We start from the raw sequence: 19243 nt of genomic DNA on the forward strand, positions 1-19243 counted from the left end.
TCAGCTCACTGCAACTTTCACCTCCCAGGTTCAAGCGATTCTCTTGCCTCAGTCTCCCAAGTAACTGGGATTACAGGCATGCACCACCACACTCAGCTAATTTTGTATTTTTATTAAAGTCAGAGTTTCACCATGTTGGTCAGGCTGGTCTCGATCTCCTGACCTCAGGTGATTCACCTACCTTGGCCTCCCGAGTACTGGGGTTGCAGGCATGAGCCACTGCACCCAGCAAGTTTGAAATATTTTGAGAATTAACAAAATGTGACACAGAGACATGAAGTAAGCACATGCTGTTGGAAAAATGGTGCCAGACGACTTGCCCGATGCAGAGTTGCCACAGACCTTCAATTTGTATGAAACACTAGAGCTGTGAAGTGCAATAGAGCAAGTCTCAATAAAACAAGACACGCCTGTAGTGTCTAGTGGGCATGTTTGGGGGTGGCTTGAGAGGATGCTTGGTAAGGGAGGCTATCCGAGGAAACGCCAAATAAGATCTCTTGGAGATCATGCCCTTACAGCCCACAGACTACATCTGATGATGTCTGTGTTGGTGGTTGATCATGATCTCTTTCCTAAGACCTCCTTGTCTAAGGGAAGCTCTTGAGAAAGGTGAAGACAAGCCTGAGATACCCAGAGCCCAGTAATGCCTCAGAGGTGGCTCACGGCCTCTGGTCTGATGGGGGAAATTTTCTTCTCTGATGTCTCTTTCATTGAATGGCCCAGCAAGAAGCACTAGACTGGAGCATAACACTGCACACCTGCCTCTGGGCATGACCTGTCCTCTTGAAGCCTCTTCACATTTGGCTTCATGTCCCAGTTAGCTACATGTGACCCAACCCTGGATGTAGCCCCAGGATCATTTCAGAGGAGTTGCGATTGCACAGAGTAGGAGATTCTGTACCACACTGATTAATTTCCACCAACTCACAGTAGGATGACAGGGAAGACCCATAGCCACTCTGTGTCAATTACTCCTTAGAAACAGCAGCATGAACCACCTGTTCCACATCCCTTAGTGTTCCTCTTGATCTAAATAAAAGAGAATGAACTGGCTCCTAAGGAAGAGGGCTTGGGAAAGATAGGGACTATTCAGTTAATGGAAGGTGCTGGAGTGTCAGATCCTGAGGACCAAAATGGGTCCCACCAGAGGAATAGCCATATTGGTGGGTGCTGGATAGGAAGAGATTTGGGGTTGGTGCAGGCACTCACTCTCACTAGTATACCTCTGGTCTCAGATAATGGAGAGAAATGAGCAAAAAGTGAGCCTAGAGGAAACACCCTCTTCCAGCCACATCATATCCTGTCACTCTCTTGTGACCTTGGGCTTGCTGGACTTCCTGGGACTCATTATCCTAATGATAAATAGACAGTAATCTGAAACTTACAGAGAGATTGGGGAGCATAGGATGGGGGTGCACCAAGGCTAAGGAGACCAAAGCAGTGCTTGGGGGCCTCCCACTCTTTACCTCGGGTTCTAACTGCCACCCATTTCACGCTTAATGGGTCCTTCTGTCTCCAGGGTGAGAAATGTTCTCCTTAGCATCAGGAGATGCTGCACATGGGCAGTTCCTCCCCCTGGGAGTACTGGTTCAGTGAACAAAACAGCAAGGGGCTGGGCCTCCTGAGGGCTGGCAGGGATACATGGGCCAAAGAGGGAGAGGGAGGGTAGAGAAGCATAGCCAGGGAGAGAAATCGAACACCAGGACACAAGACGAATGGGGCATCTGTGGGGGCTACAGTGGGCTCTCAATGATCACCTGTAGTGGCAGCGAAAGAGGTAGGATCCCTGGGCATTTGTTCTGGTTTATTTGACAGGGACAAGGGGTTCAGACAGTAGAGAGGGCAGCATTCCTGTTCATGTTCTTATGCTGGTGACTTGAGGTCCTTGTGCTTCGGATGTGGGCACAGTCTTGGATAGAGGAGTTGGGAAGCAGGATGCACATCCCAGCCCACTCTCCCACTCACAGGATGCTCATGCAAACATTCCCACAGTAGGTAGAACAGCATATGGTATTTGCTTGACAGTCTCGGTGAGATTCACATAAGTGTTTGCATAGATATAGTTTAGGCTGCTGCTGGCAGACTTTGATTTCTGGGGATAGCTGTGTTTCTGACAAGGAGAATAGAACGGTAAATAAATGCAGCTTCCTAGAGAACATTTTTCTCAAGCTGAACCCTCCTCCAAGACCCTTGAACCCAGGTCTCAGTCATGATACTCCTGGATTCCTTCTTCATAGAACTACCTTCCTGCCCATCACCAAATCCTAGTGATTGGTCATATTTTAAATCCTGTCTCTTCACTGTACACCTTACCCCAATAGACCACAATGCCTGGGCTTCCTGGACCTTCTCCACACACCAGCAATCAGAACTCCATCTCCCTTACTAGTCATGACCTTGGTGAAGTCACCACCATAGAATCTACGGTCTGATCCTGAGAGCTCAAAAAAGCATGAGACACCTTTCAAACTCGCTCCTAGTCTCTGAAAAGTAGAATTCAGAGATGAGGATCAACTTGCCTCTTGTCTCTCCCTCTCTTCTGCTCACTGTCACTGTCTCTAGTCTTCCTGCTCCTTCTTTAGTTCCCTTTCCACCACCACTCTCCTTGCCCCTTTGATGATAACCTTAACTTGGCTCTGTGTACCCCAACTTTTGCTTGTCTTATGTCCTATTTCCCTACACTTATACCTATTCTACACCTACACCTACCGTCATAACCACTTCTGAATCTTTACTCCTCACAAATGTGCATAAATCAAATAATAATTTTCTTGCTTTCTCACTGGATTTTCAGCCCTGGTGCACCTTTCACTATGGGATGTGCCATTTCTCGCTAAGTATTGAGAAGGAACAGCAAAATATATAGGTTTCTTCTTCATTCCCATTACTATTCCCAGGGCCAGCTAAGGGGCTGGAGGGCCATGGTTTGGGACAGTCCAGAGTCTACACAACATTGTGGTCAGAGCTGGATATGCAGAGAGTTTCCAACTCCTAGGTCCTACTCAGACTGGACACAGGCCCTCCATTACCCCTACCCAATTCCCCCTCACCCATCCAGCGGCCCATCACCTACTCTGCATCCTCTTCTTGTCATGGTATCCTCCCTGGGCCTGCAGCAGTAGCAGCACCACACAGAGAACAAGGACAGGCAGCAGAGTCTGGGATGGCATGACTCTGACCAGAGCATGAGCCCTAAGTCTGGCCAGGCTGTCACAGACTTCCCTGCAGAGCTGCATGTGGAGAGTGAAGGAAAGAAAGAAGGAATGATCTTCAGCCCCTCGCTGCCTCCACTGGCCAAGTCGGGGCAGAGCAAGAGAGTCCTTGCTTCCCCCTTTCCCTTGCCCCAGCCCTGTCCTTCTTCATGTGGGATAGGGCTTCCGCAGGTATGACGCCTCCTCCTCTCACATAACCAGTCTTGTGTTCTTGCCGATAGAATGAAAGATATCATTTGTTTCTGCTTTCTAATTACAAAATATTTTATGGAAAAAAGAAAAGAAAAAATATATTTTTAAAAAGAGTTGCTTAGAATTAACTGATGTTTCATTGCATTATCTTTTAGTTTCTCTTCATATTTAATATAAACAATCCTTTTAATATAAACAACTTTTTAACGTATTTTTGCCACCCTTATTTAATCATGTAAGTATTTCTCAAAATGTGGATTTTCATAATGCACAGCTCTCACTTAAATGCTAATAATCAAGTATTTGTATTGTACTAATTACTAATAATCTAGAGAATGTCATATTGAGCATTTTTATTTATAAATCTTTGATTTCTTTAGACTAAGACAGCTAGAATTCCTGAGTGAAAAAGTAGCTGTTTCATATATAAATGTATATAAACACATACACACATATACACTGGGCACCAGTAAGCAACTGACTCTCAAATGTTTCAGGGAAAAGTTATTTTTACTGTACTTTCAGCTTTTCTGCTACTTTGTTTCAAAATAAAAAGGAAGATTAAGTTATGTGGAAGTGAGAGGTATAAGTGTAAACATCCAAATAGTAGTTCTAAAAGAAAAAGATTTAGCAGGTTAAAAAATATTTAGTGAAACAATGCATTTAATTTGCCCCAAATTAAAGAACTATTAAAGATCACAGACTGGAAATGATCATAAAAGGATCGAGAAAGAAAACTTGCATATCTAGCCACATTATAAAATGTAGGAACATCAAATACAAAGAAATTTTAAAACATTCTTTAGAGAAAGAATAGATCACCCAAAGAAGAAAAATAATCAGACTGAGATTAGACTTTCAAATAGTGACAATAGGACAAGAAATCAATAGAGTAGCATTTTCAAGATGTTTAAGGTAAAAACTTTGAGTGAAAATTTACATCCTGAACTATGAGGGCACAATAAAACTGTTCTAAGACATATGAAGCATCAGAATGCTTACCACACAAAGACCCTTTTTGAAAGCCTGCTTGAAGGATGTGCTCCACTAGGAAAATAAATCCAGAACCACTATGCAAAAGTATGTGGGCAATATGAGTGAATATGCTGGGGGTTCCCAAAGCTATCCCCAGGTTCAGTGCTTTGCTAGGAGGACTCACAGGACTCAGCATATAGTTTTTCTTGCAGCTATGATTTATTACAGTGAAAGGCTACAAAGCAAAGTCAACAAAGGGAAAGGGTGCAAGCGGCAAAGTCCAGAGGAAATCAGGTGCATGCTTCCAAGTGTCTTCTGCCAATGACCAGTGGAGTCACACAAGGCATGCTGAATTCCCCCATCAATCAGTTGTGACAACATGTGTGAAGTGTTGTCTACCAGGGGAGCTCATGAGAGACAAACACAGTGTCCAAGGTTTCTACTGGGGCCTGGTCATATAGCAGCTTCTGCCTAGCATGCACCAAAATTCCAAACTCCCAAAATAAAAGCAGATATCTACCATAAACCAAGTTGTTTGTACAAATGGTTGAGGCACAGTGAGCCATACTTGTTTGTTCTGAGAACAATGGGAACTTTCTCAAAATTCAGGCTTATGGATGCCAACCAAGAGCCAACCTTGTAAGCAGGACTTTTAAAGATAGCAACTGCAGGCCTGCCATGTCAACAGTTTTGCACAGTGAGACGTCAATTCATAAAGTTTGGTGTTGTCTAAAAATTTAGGGATTAAGGAGAAAGTGGAAGGAAGAGATAGAAAGAATAAGAGAATAAAACACCAATATCTATTATAATCATGAACTAAAAACTGTCTAGAAAATATCAACAAGGTCAGAAGGTAAACTAAAGGGAGCAGTTAGCATACTGAAAGAGCTGTCTTATTTTATGAAAACTTAGAAGTTTTGGAAATCTTTAAGACTATATTGAAAAGTAATGTGGGCTTAAATAAAAATCCTCTAAGGGATCAGAATACAATAATGGCTTTTAAAATAATAGAAGATATTTCATTCATCCAACAGATGTCTGAAGAGAGAAATAAAAACAAATATTTAAAAAGTGTGATAAATTAAAAATATGAGGCCGGGTGCAGTGGCTCACGCTTGTAATCCCAGCACTTTGGGAGGCCGAGGCGGGCGGATCACGAGGTCAGGAGATCGAGACCACGGTGAAACCCTGTCTCTACTAAAAATACAAAAAAAATTAGCCGGGTGTGGTGGCGGGCGCCTGTAGTCCCAGCTACTTGGAGAGGCTGAGGCAGGAGAATGGCGTGAACCCGGGAGGCGGAGCTTGCAGTGAGCTGAGATTTCGCTGCTGCACTCCAGCCTGGGCGACAGAGTGAGACTCCGTCTCAAAAAAAAAAAAAAAAAAAAAAAAATGAAATAAGATGCCAGAGATAGACCCTAACATAAGATTGTTTTCTATAAGAATATTTATTAAAGGTAAATGGGTTAGAGACATTTATTAAAAGACAGAGACTCTCAGATTAAAATTTTTAAATGATTTAACTATATGTGGTTTCCCAAAAGTAAGCAAGTAATTTAAAATAAAGGAATAAAAAAGGATGCCCCACCAAATATGAATTGAAAAGAAAGATGATATAACAATTTAAATATCATATAATATAATTAACATTAAACATAGAGGACATGACACAATTTAGACAAGAATATTTTATACTGGTAAAGAAAAACAGATCAAGAAACCTTAACAATTGTATATATGTGTACACACACACAGGCACACAAAATGGCCTCAATAAATGAAAATAAATTATCTATATAAATTTGTAGGTTGAGCAGGTTTTTTTGTTTGAGACAAAGTATCACTCTGTCACCCAGGCTGGAGTGCAGTGGTGTTACCTTGGCTCACTGCAACCTCTGCCTCCTGGGTTCAAGTGATTCTCATGCCTCAGCCTCCCGAATAGCTGGGATTACAGGTGTGCGCCACCGCACCCAGCTAATTTTTGTAATTTTAATGGAGACAGGGTTTCTCCTTATTGGCCAGGCTGGTCTTGAACTCCTGGACTCAAGTGATCCACCCACCTCTGCCTCCAAAAGTGCTGGTGTGAGCCACTGCACCCGGCCCAATTGAGCAGGTTTGAGTTCTTAGTTACAATGACCTAGATTACAAAGAAAGCCTAAAAAATTCCAAATCATTAATGCCATACCATGTTTTCTTTTGAAAATGCAGGAAAATAGAAAATCAATACCAAAAGCAAATCCCATATGTCTGAAAAACAAATAATGCTACTTAATAATCCATGGCTCTCATACTTAAAAATACTTACAAAGTATTTAAACTGGATGATCATAACTATACTTATATGCCTGCCTTCCTCCCTCTTTTGTGCTATTTTTCTTTCCTTTTCTGTTTTGTTGAGACAGAGTCTCACTCTGTGGCCCAGGCTATAGTGCAATGGCATGATCTCGACTCACCGCAACCTCTGCCTCCTGGGTTCAAGTAATTCTCCTGCCTCAGCCTCCTGAGTAGCTGGGATTACAGGTGCCCACCACCATGGCCGGCTAATTTTTTGTATTTTTAGTAGAGACGAGGTTTCACCATGTTGGTCAGGCTGTTCTCGAACTCCTGACCTCCGGTAATCCACCCGCTTCAGCCTCCCAAAGTGCTGGGATTACAGGCATGAGCCACCGTGCCCGGCTGTGCTATTTTTCATGTATATTACATCTTTATATTTTAAGCCTAACAATACAATTGAATGATTATAATCATTGTTTTATACCATTATCATTCCAATCTGTTAATTATTAATATCAGATTTTATATTTACCTACATAATTACTTTTATCTGTTCTCTTCATTTCTTAATGTAGATCTCATTACTACCTGATGTCTTTTCTTTTTAGCTTTAAAGCTTTTCTCTAGTATTTCTTGAAAGGCAGACCTGGTAGCAACAAACTCTCTCAGTCTTTGTTTTTCTGGGAATGTCTTTATTTTACCTTCATCAGGAAAGGATAGTTTTGCTGGATATAGAATTATTGGATACAGTATTTCAGATACTGCACTGGGAAATTCTTAACTAAAATAGAAGAGTGTACAGATTGTCCTAAAAATCTGATCCAGAATCATGAGTGGCATGAGTCCTTGGCACTCCTCAGCTACTCATTAGGGACTGTGCTCCTCAGATAGACCAAGGATCTCCAGCATCTGGGCCACACAGAGCAAAAGACTATGATCGTCATGCATGGAACATCATTTTACTGCCATGTAAATAAATGTCTTAGAAATCCTAAAAAGCTTGATCCAGAATCATGAGTGGCAGGAGTCCTTGGCACTCCTCAGCTACTCATTAGTGACCATGCTCCTCAGATAGACCATCAAGGATCTCCAGCATCTGGGCCACACAGAACAAAAGACTATGATCGTCATGCATGGAACATCATTTTACTGCCATATAAGTAAATGTCTTAGAAATCCATAATTCAGTCACTCTAGGTTTGGCACCATTTTCAGTCCCTGTCAAAATTTCCTTCAGTTTGTTCCCACACTTTTTTACCTTGGTTCCAAAGCTCTTTGTCTCTGTACTGGTTCACCTTTCTCAGCCAAGTCCCTGGAGTTCAGACATACTTCCTGCCCCTCAGTGCACTCAACATACAGGCATACCTCATTTTATTACACTTTGCTTTATTAATTAATTTTTGCTTCATGGATGTTGCATGTTTTACAAATTGAAGGTTTGCAGCAACCCTGCATTGAGCAAGTCTTTTGGCACCATTTTTCCAACAGCATGTGCTTGTATCTTTGTGTCACATTTTAGTAATTCTCAAAATGTTTCAAACTTTATTATTATTCTTATCATTATATCTGTAAGGTGATCTGTGATCAATGATTTTTGTTGTTACTATTGTAATTGCTTTGGAGTGCCACCAGCTGTTTCCATAGGACATGGCGAACAATAAATGTGTGTGTGTTCTGACTGCTCCGCTGACTGGTCATTTGCCAGTCTTGCTCCCTCTTCTCAGCCTCTTTATTCCCTGAGACACAACCATATTGAAATTAGGCCAATTAGTAACCCCACAATGGACTCTAAATGTTCAAGTGAAAGGAAGAGTCCCACATTTCTCACTTTAAATAAAAAACTAGAAAAATAATCTTAGTGAGGAAGGCATGTTAACAGCTGAGATAGGCTGAAAGCTAGGCCTCTTGTACCAAACAGCCAAGTTGTGAATGCAAAGGAAAAGTTATTGAAGGAAATTAAAAGTGCTACTCCGTGAAGACAGGAACGATAAGAAAGCAAAACAGCCCTATTGCTGATATGCAGAAGGTTTCAGTGATCTGGACAGAAGATCAAACCAGCCACAACATTCCCTTAAGCCAAAACTTCGTCCAGAGAAAGACCCCAACTCTTCAATTTTATGAAGGCTGAGAGAAGTGAGGAAGCTGCAGCAGAAAAATTTGAAGCTAGCAGAGGTTGGTTCATGAGGGTTAAGGAAATAAGCCCTCTCTAAAACACAAAAGGGCAATGTGAAGCAGCAAATGCTGATGGAGAAGCTACAGCAAGTTATCCAGAAGATCTAGCTAAGACACTGTTGGCCCTTTAACAACACAGATTTGAACTGTGCGGGTTCATTATACATCCTCAAGGACCTTTATGATGATCCACTTCCATTTAATAAATAGTAAATATGTTTTTTCTTCCTTATGATTTCTTAATAACATTTTTTCTCTAGCTTACTTTCTTGTAAGAGTAAATAGTATACAAAATACATATAGCATACAAAATATGTGTTAATCAAATGTTTATGTTATTAGTAAGGCCTCTGGTCAACAGTAGGCTATTAGTCGGGCATGATGTTGCACACCTATATTTTCAGCTACTCGGGAGGTTGAGTGGGGGAAGATTGCTTGAGCCAGTAGTTTGAGACCAGCCTGGGCAACATAGCAAGACCCCATCTCAATAAAAAGAACATTTCAGGCATGGTGGTGTGTGTCCATAGTCCTAGCTACTCGAGAGGATGAGGAAGGAGGATTGCTTGAAGCGGGGAGTTTGAGACAAGCCTAGGGAACATAGCAAGACCCTGTCTCTAAAGTTAAAAATAAAACAGTGGCCTATTAGTAGTTAGGTTTTTGAGGAGTCAAAAGTTATACATGGATTTTATTTTTTTATTTTTTTTTGAGATGGAGTCTCACTCTGTCACCCAGGCCAGAGTGCAGTGGCACGATCTCTGCTCACTGCAACCTCTGCCTCCCAGGTTCAAGTGATTCTCCTGCCTCAGCCTTCTGAGTAGCTGGGACTACAGGTGCCTGCCACCATGCCCAGCTAATTTTTGTATTTTTAGTAGAGATGGGGTTTCACCATATTGGCCAGGCTGGTCTCGAACTTCTGACCTTGTGATCCGCCCACTTTGGCCTCCCAAAGTGCTGGGATTACAGGCATGAGCCACCGCACCTCGCCTATACATGGATTTTCAACTGTGCAGGAGTTCAGTACCCCTAACTCCAATTTTGTTCAAGGGTCAACTGTAATTGATGAAGGTGGCTACAACAGACATCAGATTTTCAATGAAGACACAACAGCCTTATATTGGAAGAAGATGCCATCTAGAACTTTCATAGATAGAAGTCAACACCTGGCTTCAAAACTTCAAAAGACAGACTGACTTTCTTGCTAGGGGCCAATGCAGCTGGTGACTGAAAGTAATAATGAGCCAAAGCTCATTTATCATTTCAAAAATCTTAGAGCCCTTACAAACTGTGCTAACTCTGCTCATGCTCTGCTCAATAAATGAAACAGCAAAGCCTGGGTGACAGCATGGCATACGGAATATTTTAAGCCCACTCTTGAGGCCTACTGCTCAGAAAAAAAGATTTTGGTCACCCAAGAGCTCTGATGGAGCTATATGAAGAGATTAATGTTTTCATGCCTGTTAGCAGCATTCATTCTTCAGCCCATGGACCAAGGGATAATTTTGACTTTCAAGTCATACATTTTATAAGGCTGTAGCTACCATAGATAGTAATTTTCCTGATGGATCTGGGCAAAGTAAATTTAAAAATTCCTGGAAAGGATTCACTATTCTAGATACCATGATTCTTGGAAGGAGGTCAACGTGGCAGTATTAACAGGAGTCTGGAAGAAGTTGATTCCAATCCTTATAAATGACTTCAAGGGTTTCAAGACTTCAGTGGAGGAAGTCACTGCAAATGTGATGAAAATAGCAACAGAATGAGAATTAGAAGTGCAGCCTGAAGATGTGACTGAATTGCTGCAATCTCATGAGAAAACTTGAGTGGATAAGGAGTTGCTTCTTATAGATGAGCAAAGAAAGTGGTTTCTGTGAATGGAATCTGCTCCTGGGGAAGATGCTGTGAACATTGTTGGAATGATGACAAAGGATTCAGAATATTGCATAAACTTAGATAAACCAGCAGCACAGTTTGAGAGGATTGACTGAAATTTTGAAAGAAGTTCTATTGTGTGTAAAATGCTATCAAACAGCATTGCATGCTATGGAGAAATCTTTCTTGAAAGGATCAATCAATTGATGTGGCAAACATCATTGTTGTCTTATTTTAATAAATTGCCACAGCCACCCCAACCCTCAGCAACCACCACCCTGATCAGTCAACAACCATCAACATTGAGGGAAGAACTTCCACCAGCAAAAAGATGATGACTTGTTGAAGGCTCAGATAATCATTAGCAATTTTTAGCAGTATTTTAAAATTATGGTATGCACATTATTTTTTATGCATAATGCTATTGAACACTTGACAGACTAGAGCATAGTGTAAACATAACTTTTTAATATTTTAATAATAATGAAATTCATCATAAGAAAACTGTTAGAAACTGTTTAGAATATGAAAGAGGTACAGTTGTATACTAAAACATATACAGATATTATATCAGAAGTTTGCAAATTTTACTAGCTTCTCCAGAGAAACAAATTTCAACTATTAAATATTTCATTTTCTAGTTTAAATAAATATATAAATAAAAGACTTCAGGAAAACATACTTTTCATATGCACTGGGAAAACAAAAAGGGCACGTGGCTCACTTTATTGCAATATTATCTTTATTATAGTAGCCTGAAACTGAACCTGAAATATCTCCGAGGTATGCCTGTATCCTAGGAAGAATTTCATATTGACATCTCCTGTCACTGTATATAATATTCCTGCAGACAGGCTTTGAGAGAAGGTTTACCCCTTGGAAGTCCCTGTCTCCTGCCCACTTGACTGTTCTCTTTTCTCATGAGCTGGTGATCTCCAAATCATGTGTATTGTGTGCCCAATATAATGCCCTTCCCTGACATTTGGTGAACAAATCCCTCTGCACCTCAACCAACAAGCTCATGGCAAGAACTTGGTGCTGGATTTGGTCACGTCACTTCCTTCATTTGCTAGGTGGCCATCTACTTTTTCTAAAGTTCTTCCTGTTCAGTCTCTTTTTAGCTACATAAAAGTCAGAAGGCATTTGGTGGGAGATCATGTTATGATTTTATTGGTAAAAGAGAATCAATACTGAGAAAGATGGAATGTCAAATAGGACAGACAAGAGGTCAAAGGTCAATGTAGACTGTTCCCAACTTCCTACGTATGAATGGACTGAGATGTATTTGAGAAAGACTTTGGGGACATGTACTTTGGGTCTACTGGGGGTGGCCTGAGCTGCAATCCAGGTACACAATGTTCTTCCCAGCTTATCAGAAGATCCCACCTGCACCTAAGAAAATCGAGTATGTCTGGATGGGTGAATATCAAAGGAAAGGATCTGTGATGCAGCCAACACACAGTTTCTGGGTAGAAATTAAAAATCGGTCACAACCAAAATCACCATTAAGTTCCTGGCCTTTGGACATTGTTTTTCTGCTCTTCTGCCCCCAGTTCGAGCCCCACTTCAAACAACTTCATAATAAGAGGCCAGACAAAAGAGCTGTCAGCCAGTTACTACAGACACTCAACTCAGACACCTTCAGAGGTAGGTGGGGATAAAGGTCTTGAGACATGAGCTTCTATTTGTGGCTTGCTTGGATTAATTCCTAGCCCAGATGGTGTCACTATTCCTGTGAGGTAGGGATTATTGTCGCTTTTGTTCAAATAAGAAATTGAGAGGGGGTGACATGAGCTGTCTGAGGTTCCACAGGTAAAAGGGACAGAAACTAAACAAGATTTCAGCATTCCTGACACTAAATCCAGCACACTCTCCTCTTTAACATTATCTGGAAAGCCAGATGGTGGAGAGCAGTAATTCTTTGCCTTTCTGATCCCAGGGGCTGTTTGAATTGTCCTGCAGTTTGTCTCAGGATGACCAAAGAATTCACAGCACTCTGTATATGAGAAGTCGAGAAGTACCCAGCCTGGGCATAATGATGTTTCTTTTGTCTGGGATCATTTGGCACACTTGGGGGTGTGCAAAAAAGGGGACTAGGCATCCTCAGATTCCTGAACACCTTTAAGGGGCAGGGGGCAAGTAAGAAATGAAGAAGACTAGAGTAAGAATGAGGCCGTGTGAATGAACAGATTTCAAAGCTCTGGAAAACTTGGGTCTAGGGTGGTATTTTGGGATACAAAGAAACAGCCTCATGGAACCCAATGCTTTGGATTTATGGTGTTCCTGTCACTGTATATCAGCATTCCTCCTTCTTTATGCAAAGGGCTGATACCAGGAATCCAGAGGCCTACTTCAATCCATGCCCACTTTCACCCAGTTACCTCATCCCTCGCATCCCCGGCTGTAAGCAGATAACAGAGTATCTCCATGGTTCACCTGTCTTGCCGTGTGCTGGTATATTCACATAAACAGAAGAACACTCTGAGGTTCTCAAGGACTCAGGCTCAAGGAATGAGTATCTTGCCGTTGCTAGCTAGCAAGAGCAGGAGATTAGGGAGAGAAATGAAAGGAAAAGAGAAGCCCTTAAATTGTAGATCAGATCAGATACTTGTGTGTGTGTGGGTTCTACTCTTAGATGCTTATTCCTGCTCTCCAAGCTTCTCCATTAAGAACCTGTGTCTCTGCCAGCTTACCTAGGCATGACTTGAAGAAGTTGCCAAGCTAAGATGTTGTTGCTTTTGCTTCTGCTCAAATCTCTTAAAAATGATTTGTCTAAAAGTCAATAAATCTAACGACATGTGCCTAAAACTTGTATTTTTCACCTTCCAAATTTCACAGAAGCTAAGAAGAGAATACATTTTCAAAGTCTCCTCTGAAAAATTCGGCATCTTTAAAATTTTTCTAGTATTACCTCTGCTTTTGAGCAGTCATTTTGGTGGATTCATCTAGACCAGCATTGTTCAGTAGAACTTTCTGTGATGATGGAAAGGCTCCGTGCCTGAGAAATAAGGAATGTTAAATAGGACACACAAGAAGTCAAAGGTTGATGTAGACTGTTCCCATCGTCCTATGTATGAATGGATTGAGATGCATCAGAGAAAGACTTTGGGGACAATAGCCACTAACCACATGTGACCATTGAATACTTGAAATGACTGGAAACTGAATTTTAATTTAATTTAATGAGTTTAAATAGTCATGTGTGGCTAGTGGCTACCACATTGGACAGCACAGAGAAATCTCTTTTGCTTCATTGAAAATTTCTGAACAAATATAAAGACTTTCAGGCAGAGGGAAAATCACTGCCTTGTTACATGCAATTCATGTCAGAATTTTATCCTTTTCTTTGACTCTTATTTTCCTTTCTATTTGGTTCTAGAAAGGTAGAGCAATAGATAGAGAATGAGGCGGGTAGATGGGAGAAGGCTGGGAAGTTTCCATTGTAATTAGGCTCCTCTTCCACTCTTCTATTATTTATAGTTCAAATTTTTCTCTTTTCTAATTATAGTGGCTTAAACACTTGAAAATAATGTTAAAAAGTAGTCCTAATCGTGCATATCTTTTTTTCCTATTTGTAATTTTAATGGGAGTACTTTCAGTTTTATAACGTGGAATGCTGGCTTTTGGATTGCAATAGTTACATTTTTACAGTGTTAAGAAAATGTCTATCTATTCCATTTTATTGAGATTTTTCTGCTGTTCCCATACTCCAGTTTCCCCTTACCCCTCAGCTGTCACTCAGCTGCAGGCTATTTTATTTTCTTCCATTTCCTTATTTTTCTCCTTACCACTGATTACCATCTATGCATTTCCTTATCTTATTTAACTAGAATGCCAGCTGTATGAATGGGAGGATTTTTGTCTGTTTTGTTCACCACTATATTCCAATACCCAAAACTTGGAATATATTCCAATATCCAGAACTTGGAATATAGTTAGGCACTTAATAAGTACTTATTGAGTGAATGAACTCCATCTCCCTCCACACACAGAGGCGTAGATTCTAAACAGATTAAAATGTTCAGTGTAAAAAAAAAAGTAAAAAGAAAAAAATTGTCATTGAAAATAGTTTTCAAATATCCAGAGGAGGATATTCTGAGCTTAATGCTGACAGTTAACATTTATGAAGTATATACTATATTCTAGGTACTATGCTTAGTGTTTCATACATATTATTTAATCTTCCCAGTGACCCTATGAGATGGGTATTGATATTTTTTTCTGTAATATGGATGGGGAAAACCAGGCTCTGGGGATTATGTGACTGGCCCAGGCTCCACGGCTAGAAGTCGGTGGGGTTGGGATTCTAGTTCAAGCCCAGGGCCCATGTTCTTTCCTCTTAAAATACCCATCAACAAATAGTGTGGTGATGAAAATTACCTTTGTATCGCCTAGAGTAGAACAAGGGGTGGAGGGACATGCATTTGATATCCTGTAGGTGGAAATGTAACCTAACCCTTAGTGAGAAAAATGTGGCGGCAATTATCCAAAGTCTGAGAAAGACAATGTCTTTTGCCTAGAAATCTTTCTTCATTAACTCATACTATAAAAATAACAATATATGTACCAAAGCTTTAACTATTAGGAGGTTCATCAGGACATTTTTATAACAAGAAGAAATTGAAACTATTCAGGTCTTGATATGAGGAAACGATAATAATATGTATGACTGAATTCTTGTCATGACTTGTATGATGTGAGCATATTTTTGCCTCCTCTGTATATTTTATTCAGAATTGTTAGTTTATTTCCTTGCTTCTTCAGGAAAATTTAGGTAGGTCTCCACAAATTTTATGTGATTCTCCAGTCATGAAACATCTTCTCAATATAATAAGTAAAATGTGCAGGCCCATGAAATTAGTCACAACTACATAAATTGTTCAGAACTATGGATTCCTCCCTCCCTCAGAAGCTCCAGTTATGGAACAGGATGTGGTGAATCTCTCTCCCCCACCACCCACCCCCTCCACCCCGCTCTGGCTCTTTGTATTTCTATTCCTCCACCCACTCTGGACTAAAGCAAGTCTCTGTCTCCTAGGGAGTAGAGGGAGGACGGACCAATAAGAGTAGTAGGAAAGTTCTTGTATAATAGATACTATCATGAGCTGGTTCTGTGATTCTGGTCTTGACTCTTTCGTGGGAGATTTCAAGGGTTCATTGGAGACATGAAATGCGGTCTGGCCATTTACAGTTCAGATACTTCGCAAATTAGAGCCCTCTTCTATGCTGCTACAGGCTGCTTTGGCCAGATTTAAAGTCACCCTTTAAAGTCTTCAGTCATGATTCAAACACAAGTCTACTGTGTTCCCATAGACTTCTGGGATCACATAGCAAGCTCAATAAGTAGTATTCATAAAACATTTTCTCTCAACTTGGAATAGAAGGCAGCATTCTGGCTTTCATGAGCACAGGTTTTTACCAATAAAATCTCCTTCAAAATCTTCTCTACAATTCCTCCAACTTTGGACTATCTTAGTGCATTAAAATTTTGAGTCCCCTAACAGTTCTTGGCCATCATCTTTTCTCAAGTCCTGTTATCTATCTATAAGTCCCTCTTAAATTGCTTTAGCACCTTTTGTCTTAGGATCTTCATTAAAACTTCTTTATATCATCATGTTACATATGCTTTAAAATATCAGGACACTTGTGTCCAATTTCATAAAAATAATGACTACAACATAAAAGTATAGACATATATTGATTATCTCTAGATGGTGGAATTGCTAATGCTTATTTATTTCCTCTTTGTATTTTTTATTTTACAAATTGTATAATCTGAGGATTTATTGTTTTTAATCAGAAAGGAGCAATTCATTTTAAAAAGAAATAATTTTGCAAAGGAAGAGGTATGTAATATGAGATGAGAAGAAACCTGGGGAAGTCACTGGCTAGCCTGGGAATTGGTTGGTATGCTACTGGATACTAGAAAGGGAAAGAATAACAAGATAGTCATAAGCACTTTCCCCCTGTTGCTTACCCTATTCTCCTCAATCCATTTTCTACCTCTAGCAGCATTGGGAAAAGACTTGTCTTCTGCCAGAACTTAACCCAAACACACAGAGAGAGCACCATGAAGCCCTGGATTCTTCTACTCATCATGTTCATCTCTGGAGTTGTGATGCTTCTGCCTGTGCTGGGAAGCCTCTGGACCAAAGATCCCCGTGGGTGGTGTGAAAAGGGATGGGGTGCTCTGCCCAGTCCTGGGATGTCTATCATAGCTGATTCAGGGTCTGCATTTCAAGAATCAGCCTTTAAAGGATCTCTCCTTAAGTAGAGATATTCAAGCAAGATTAGGTTAGATGTTCCCAATTCCTTTAAGTTTTCTCTCTCAGCTCTGAAAGCAACACTAGGTATGTGAAAAGGGAACATATCTTTTGTCTATATTCCACCAGCTAGCAGGAAATAATATTTTCCAATATCAGATCAGTAGAGGAAAAACCAACACAGAGCTTCTCTCCAAGCCCATATTTTCAGAACCTTTGTGCCTCAGTTGGGTGAGCCTTTGATGAATGCCAAAAGGGTAATATTTAACACATTAATTTAGTTGGAGAAGAAGAGTCTTTTAGAACATGAAAAATGGAAAAGACAAAGGATCCTTAGTGGGTCAAAGTTTGGGTTCATATGATAAGAAAATGTTGACAACAAAGGCAGTGAGCAGGAGGGTTGTGGGCCAGGGAAATAAACGAAATTTATGGAGAAACTGACTGCTTAGGTGTCATCATCAGGGAAACAAATAGAAGGGGAGGAAAATGGCCGGGCATGGCGGCTCACACCTGTAATCCCAGCACTTTGGGAGGCCGAGGTGGGCGGATCACGAGGTCAGGGATTCGAGACTGCCCATCCAACATGGTGAAATCCCGTCTCTATTAAGATACAAAAAATTAGCTGGGCATGGTGGTGTGCTCCTGTAATCCCAGCTACTTAGGAGGCTGAGGCAGGAGAATCACTTGAACCCGGGAAGTGGAGGTTGCAGTGAGCCAGGATCGCGCCATTGCACTCCAGCCTAGGCAACAGGGCAAGACTCTGTCTCAAAAAAAAAAAAAAAAAAAAAAAAGAAGGGGAAACAAGTAAGTTTCTATTCTCCCTTGGCTCAGTTTCCATTCTGCAAATTGGCTATGGAAATTGGAGTTAGAGGATATTGCAGGCCCTGAAATCTAAGGCTACATGAGAATAAATTTGGTGGTTGGTGTCATATATGGTCAGGGTGTCCCAGGTCCTATCTTTAGAGTCTGAAATGCTGTAGGGACATGTAGATGGAGGAACACAGGCCATGCAAGGATGGTCTTGTGACAAGACACTGGTTATAATTTGAGGAAGGGATTTTCTTGGAAGGCAGAGAAATACTTTGTGGCTTGGAGCTCAAGTTTCAGAAGGGATTGTTAAGCTTAAAAAGAGTTTCTTGTCTGAGTTGTGAATAGATGGACCCTGCTAACTTCTTCCATCTCAGTTCTAGATATGATAAGAGAAACTGAGCAGTGCTGGGTACAGCCTCCATATAAGTACTGTGAGAAAAGGTGTACTAAAATAATGACCTGTGTACATCCAAATCATACATGCTGCTGGACCTACTGTGGAAACATCTGCTTAGACAACGAGTGAGTTGGTTGGGGTGGGAAGGCTAGGGCCTGGGCATGCTTCATCACTGGTCCTTACCCACTATTCAAAAGACTGCAGCCACCAAAATCCTGGTTAAAGAAATAGGCAGCAAAAGACAATGTCCTCCTATCTCCAAACCTAGGCTGCTCCTCACTGCAAAAATAAACCAAGACACTGACATGAGGTCCTCTACTTTTTTCTTCACTCTTATTCAGTTCCCTTTGCTTCCCTCAACACATCACCCCTCAGTTCATACATCCCTCCTTTACCCAAAGTTCCAATTACTGACCCCTTAGTTGGGCCTCTCCATGGGTCCTCTACTCTCAGTCAGGCCCAAGGAGACCTGGTATCTATCTGTCTGTTCAGTTGGCAAACTTCTTGGGGGAAATTGCTTAAAAGTGGATAACTTCTGATTTAACAGAAGAATTGCTGTCCTTTTTTATCTGGGGCCTAGGGTGCTATTAATTTTAGAAATGGATTTCTCCCAGGATTCCTGACTTTTGACTAACTTTTCTCTTCTAGAGAGCCCCTTAAATCAATGCTAAACCCCTAGATTCTATTGGCTTATCACTACTGTGGGCTGAAGGATGACCATCTGGTCTAAGAAGAGTGCTGCCTACTTCCTTCTTGGGACACCCACTGGCTCTAGCTGGTAACCTTTCTGCTATTTTCTTGACCTCTTTACCCTGAAGCTTTTGTCAAATAAATGGCTACATCAACCTGAGGCCTCTCATGTTTTTTAACTTCCTACCTATGACTTAATTTCTCTCATTGCAATCCTCAGCAGTCCCAACAGTTGTTCCCATTCAATAATGGGCAGAGGTGCCCAATTCTGCCTTCCCAGTTAGACCCATGTATGAACCAGTTTGGTTAATTGCTGGAGCAAATATTGAAGCAGATTTATACAAACCTCATGGGGTTAATACAGTTAACCCATGAGAGGTTATTCTCATTCA

The 19243-nt window shown here is 40.9% G+C and overlaps 2 protein-coding genes across 2 annotated transcripts; one reads left to right on the top strand and one right to left on the bottom strand.

The window, feature by feature from the left end:
- The first annotated feature begins 1695 nt into the window (after positions 1 to 1695).
- Positions 1696 to 19011, top strand: WFDC9 (WAP four-disulfide core domain 9). The gene is made up of 5 exons (XM_003253646.3): positions 1696 to 1777; positions 12245 to 12338; positions 16704 to 16852; positions 18139 to 18286; positions 18810 to 19011. The coding sequence occupies exons 3-5, from the start codon at positions 16762 to 16764 to the stop codon at positions 18838 to 18840; spliced, it is 270 nt and encodes an 89-aa protein (XP_003253694.2). The 5' UTR covers positions 1696 to 1777; positions 12245 to 12338; positions 16704 to 16761; the 3' UTR covers positions 18841 to 19011.
- Positions 1784 to 3239, bottom strand: LOC100579745 (WAP four-disulfide core domain protein 10A). The gene is made up of 2 exons (XM_003253647.4): positions 3074 to 3239; positions 1784 to 2110 (listed from the first exon to the last, which is right to left on the bottom strand). Exons 1-2 carry the CDS (start codon positions 3234 to 3236, stop codon positions 1962 to 1964), a joined length of 312 nt encoding a protein of 103 aa, XP_003253695.4. The 5' UTR covers positions 3237 to 3239; the 3' UTR covers positions 1784 to 1961.
- Positions 19012 to 19243: the final 232 nt, after the last annotated feature.

The sequence above is a fragment of the Nomascus leucogenys genome, chromosome 13, assembly GCF_006542625.1.
Source record: "Nomascus leucogenys isolate Asia chromosome 13, Asia_NLE_v1, whole genome shotgun sequence".
NCBI lineage: Eukaryota > Metazoa > Chordata > Mammalia > Primates > Hylobatidae > Nomascus > Nomascus leucogenys.

Excerpts from the sequence above, each read along its gene's own strand:
- LOC100579745 (XM_003253647.4), bottom strand. The coding sequence starts at position 3,236 with ATGCAGCTCTGCAGGGAAGTCTGTGACAGCCTGGCCAGACTTAGGGCT. Across the intron at positions 2,111-3,073 it reads TGACAAGAAGAGGATGCAGA|AAACACAGCTATCCCCAGAA; the intron begins GTAGGTGATGGG and ends TCTCCTTGTCAG.
- WFDC9 (XM_003253646.3), top strand. The coding sequence starts at position 16,762 with ATGAAGCCCTGGATTCTTCTACTCATCATGTTCATCTCTGGAGTTGTG. Across the intron at positions 16,853-18,138 it reads CCTCTGGACCAAAGATCCCC|TTCTAGATATGATAAGAGAA; the intron begins GTGGGTGGTGTG and ends CTTCCATCTCAG. Across the intron at positions 18,287-18,809 it reads AACATCTGCTTAGACAACGA|AGAGCCCCTTAAATCAATGC; the intron begins GTGAGTTGGTTG and ends TTTCTCTTCTAG.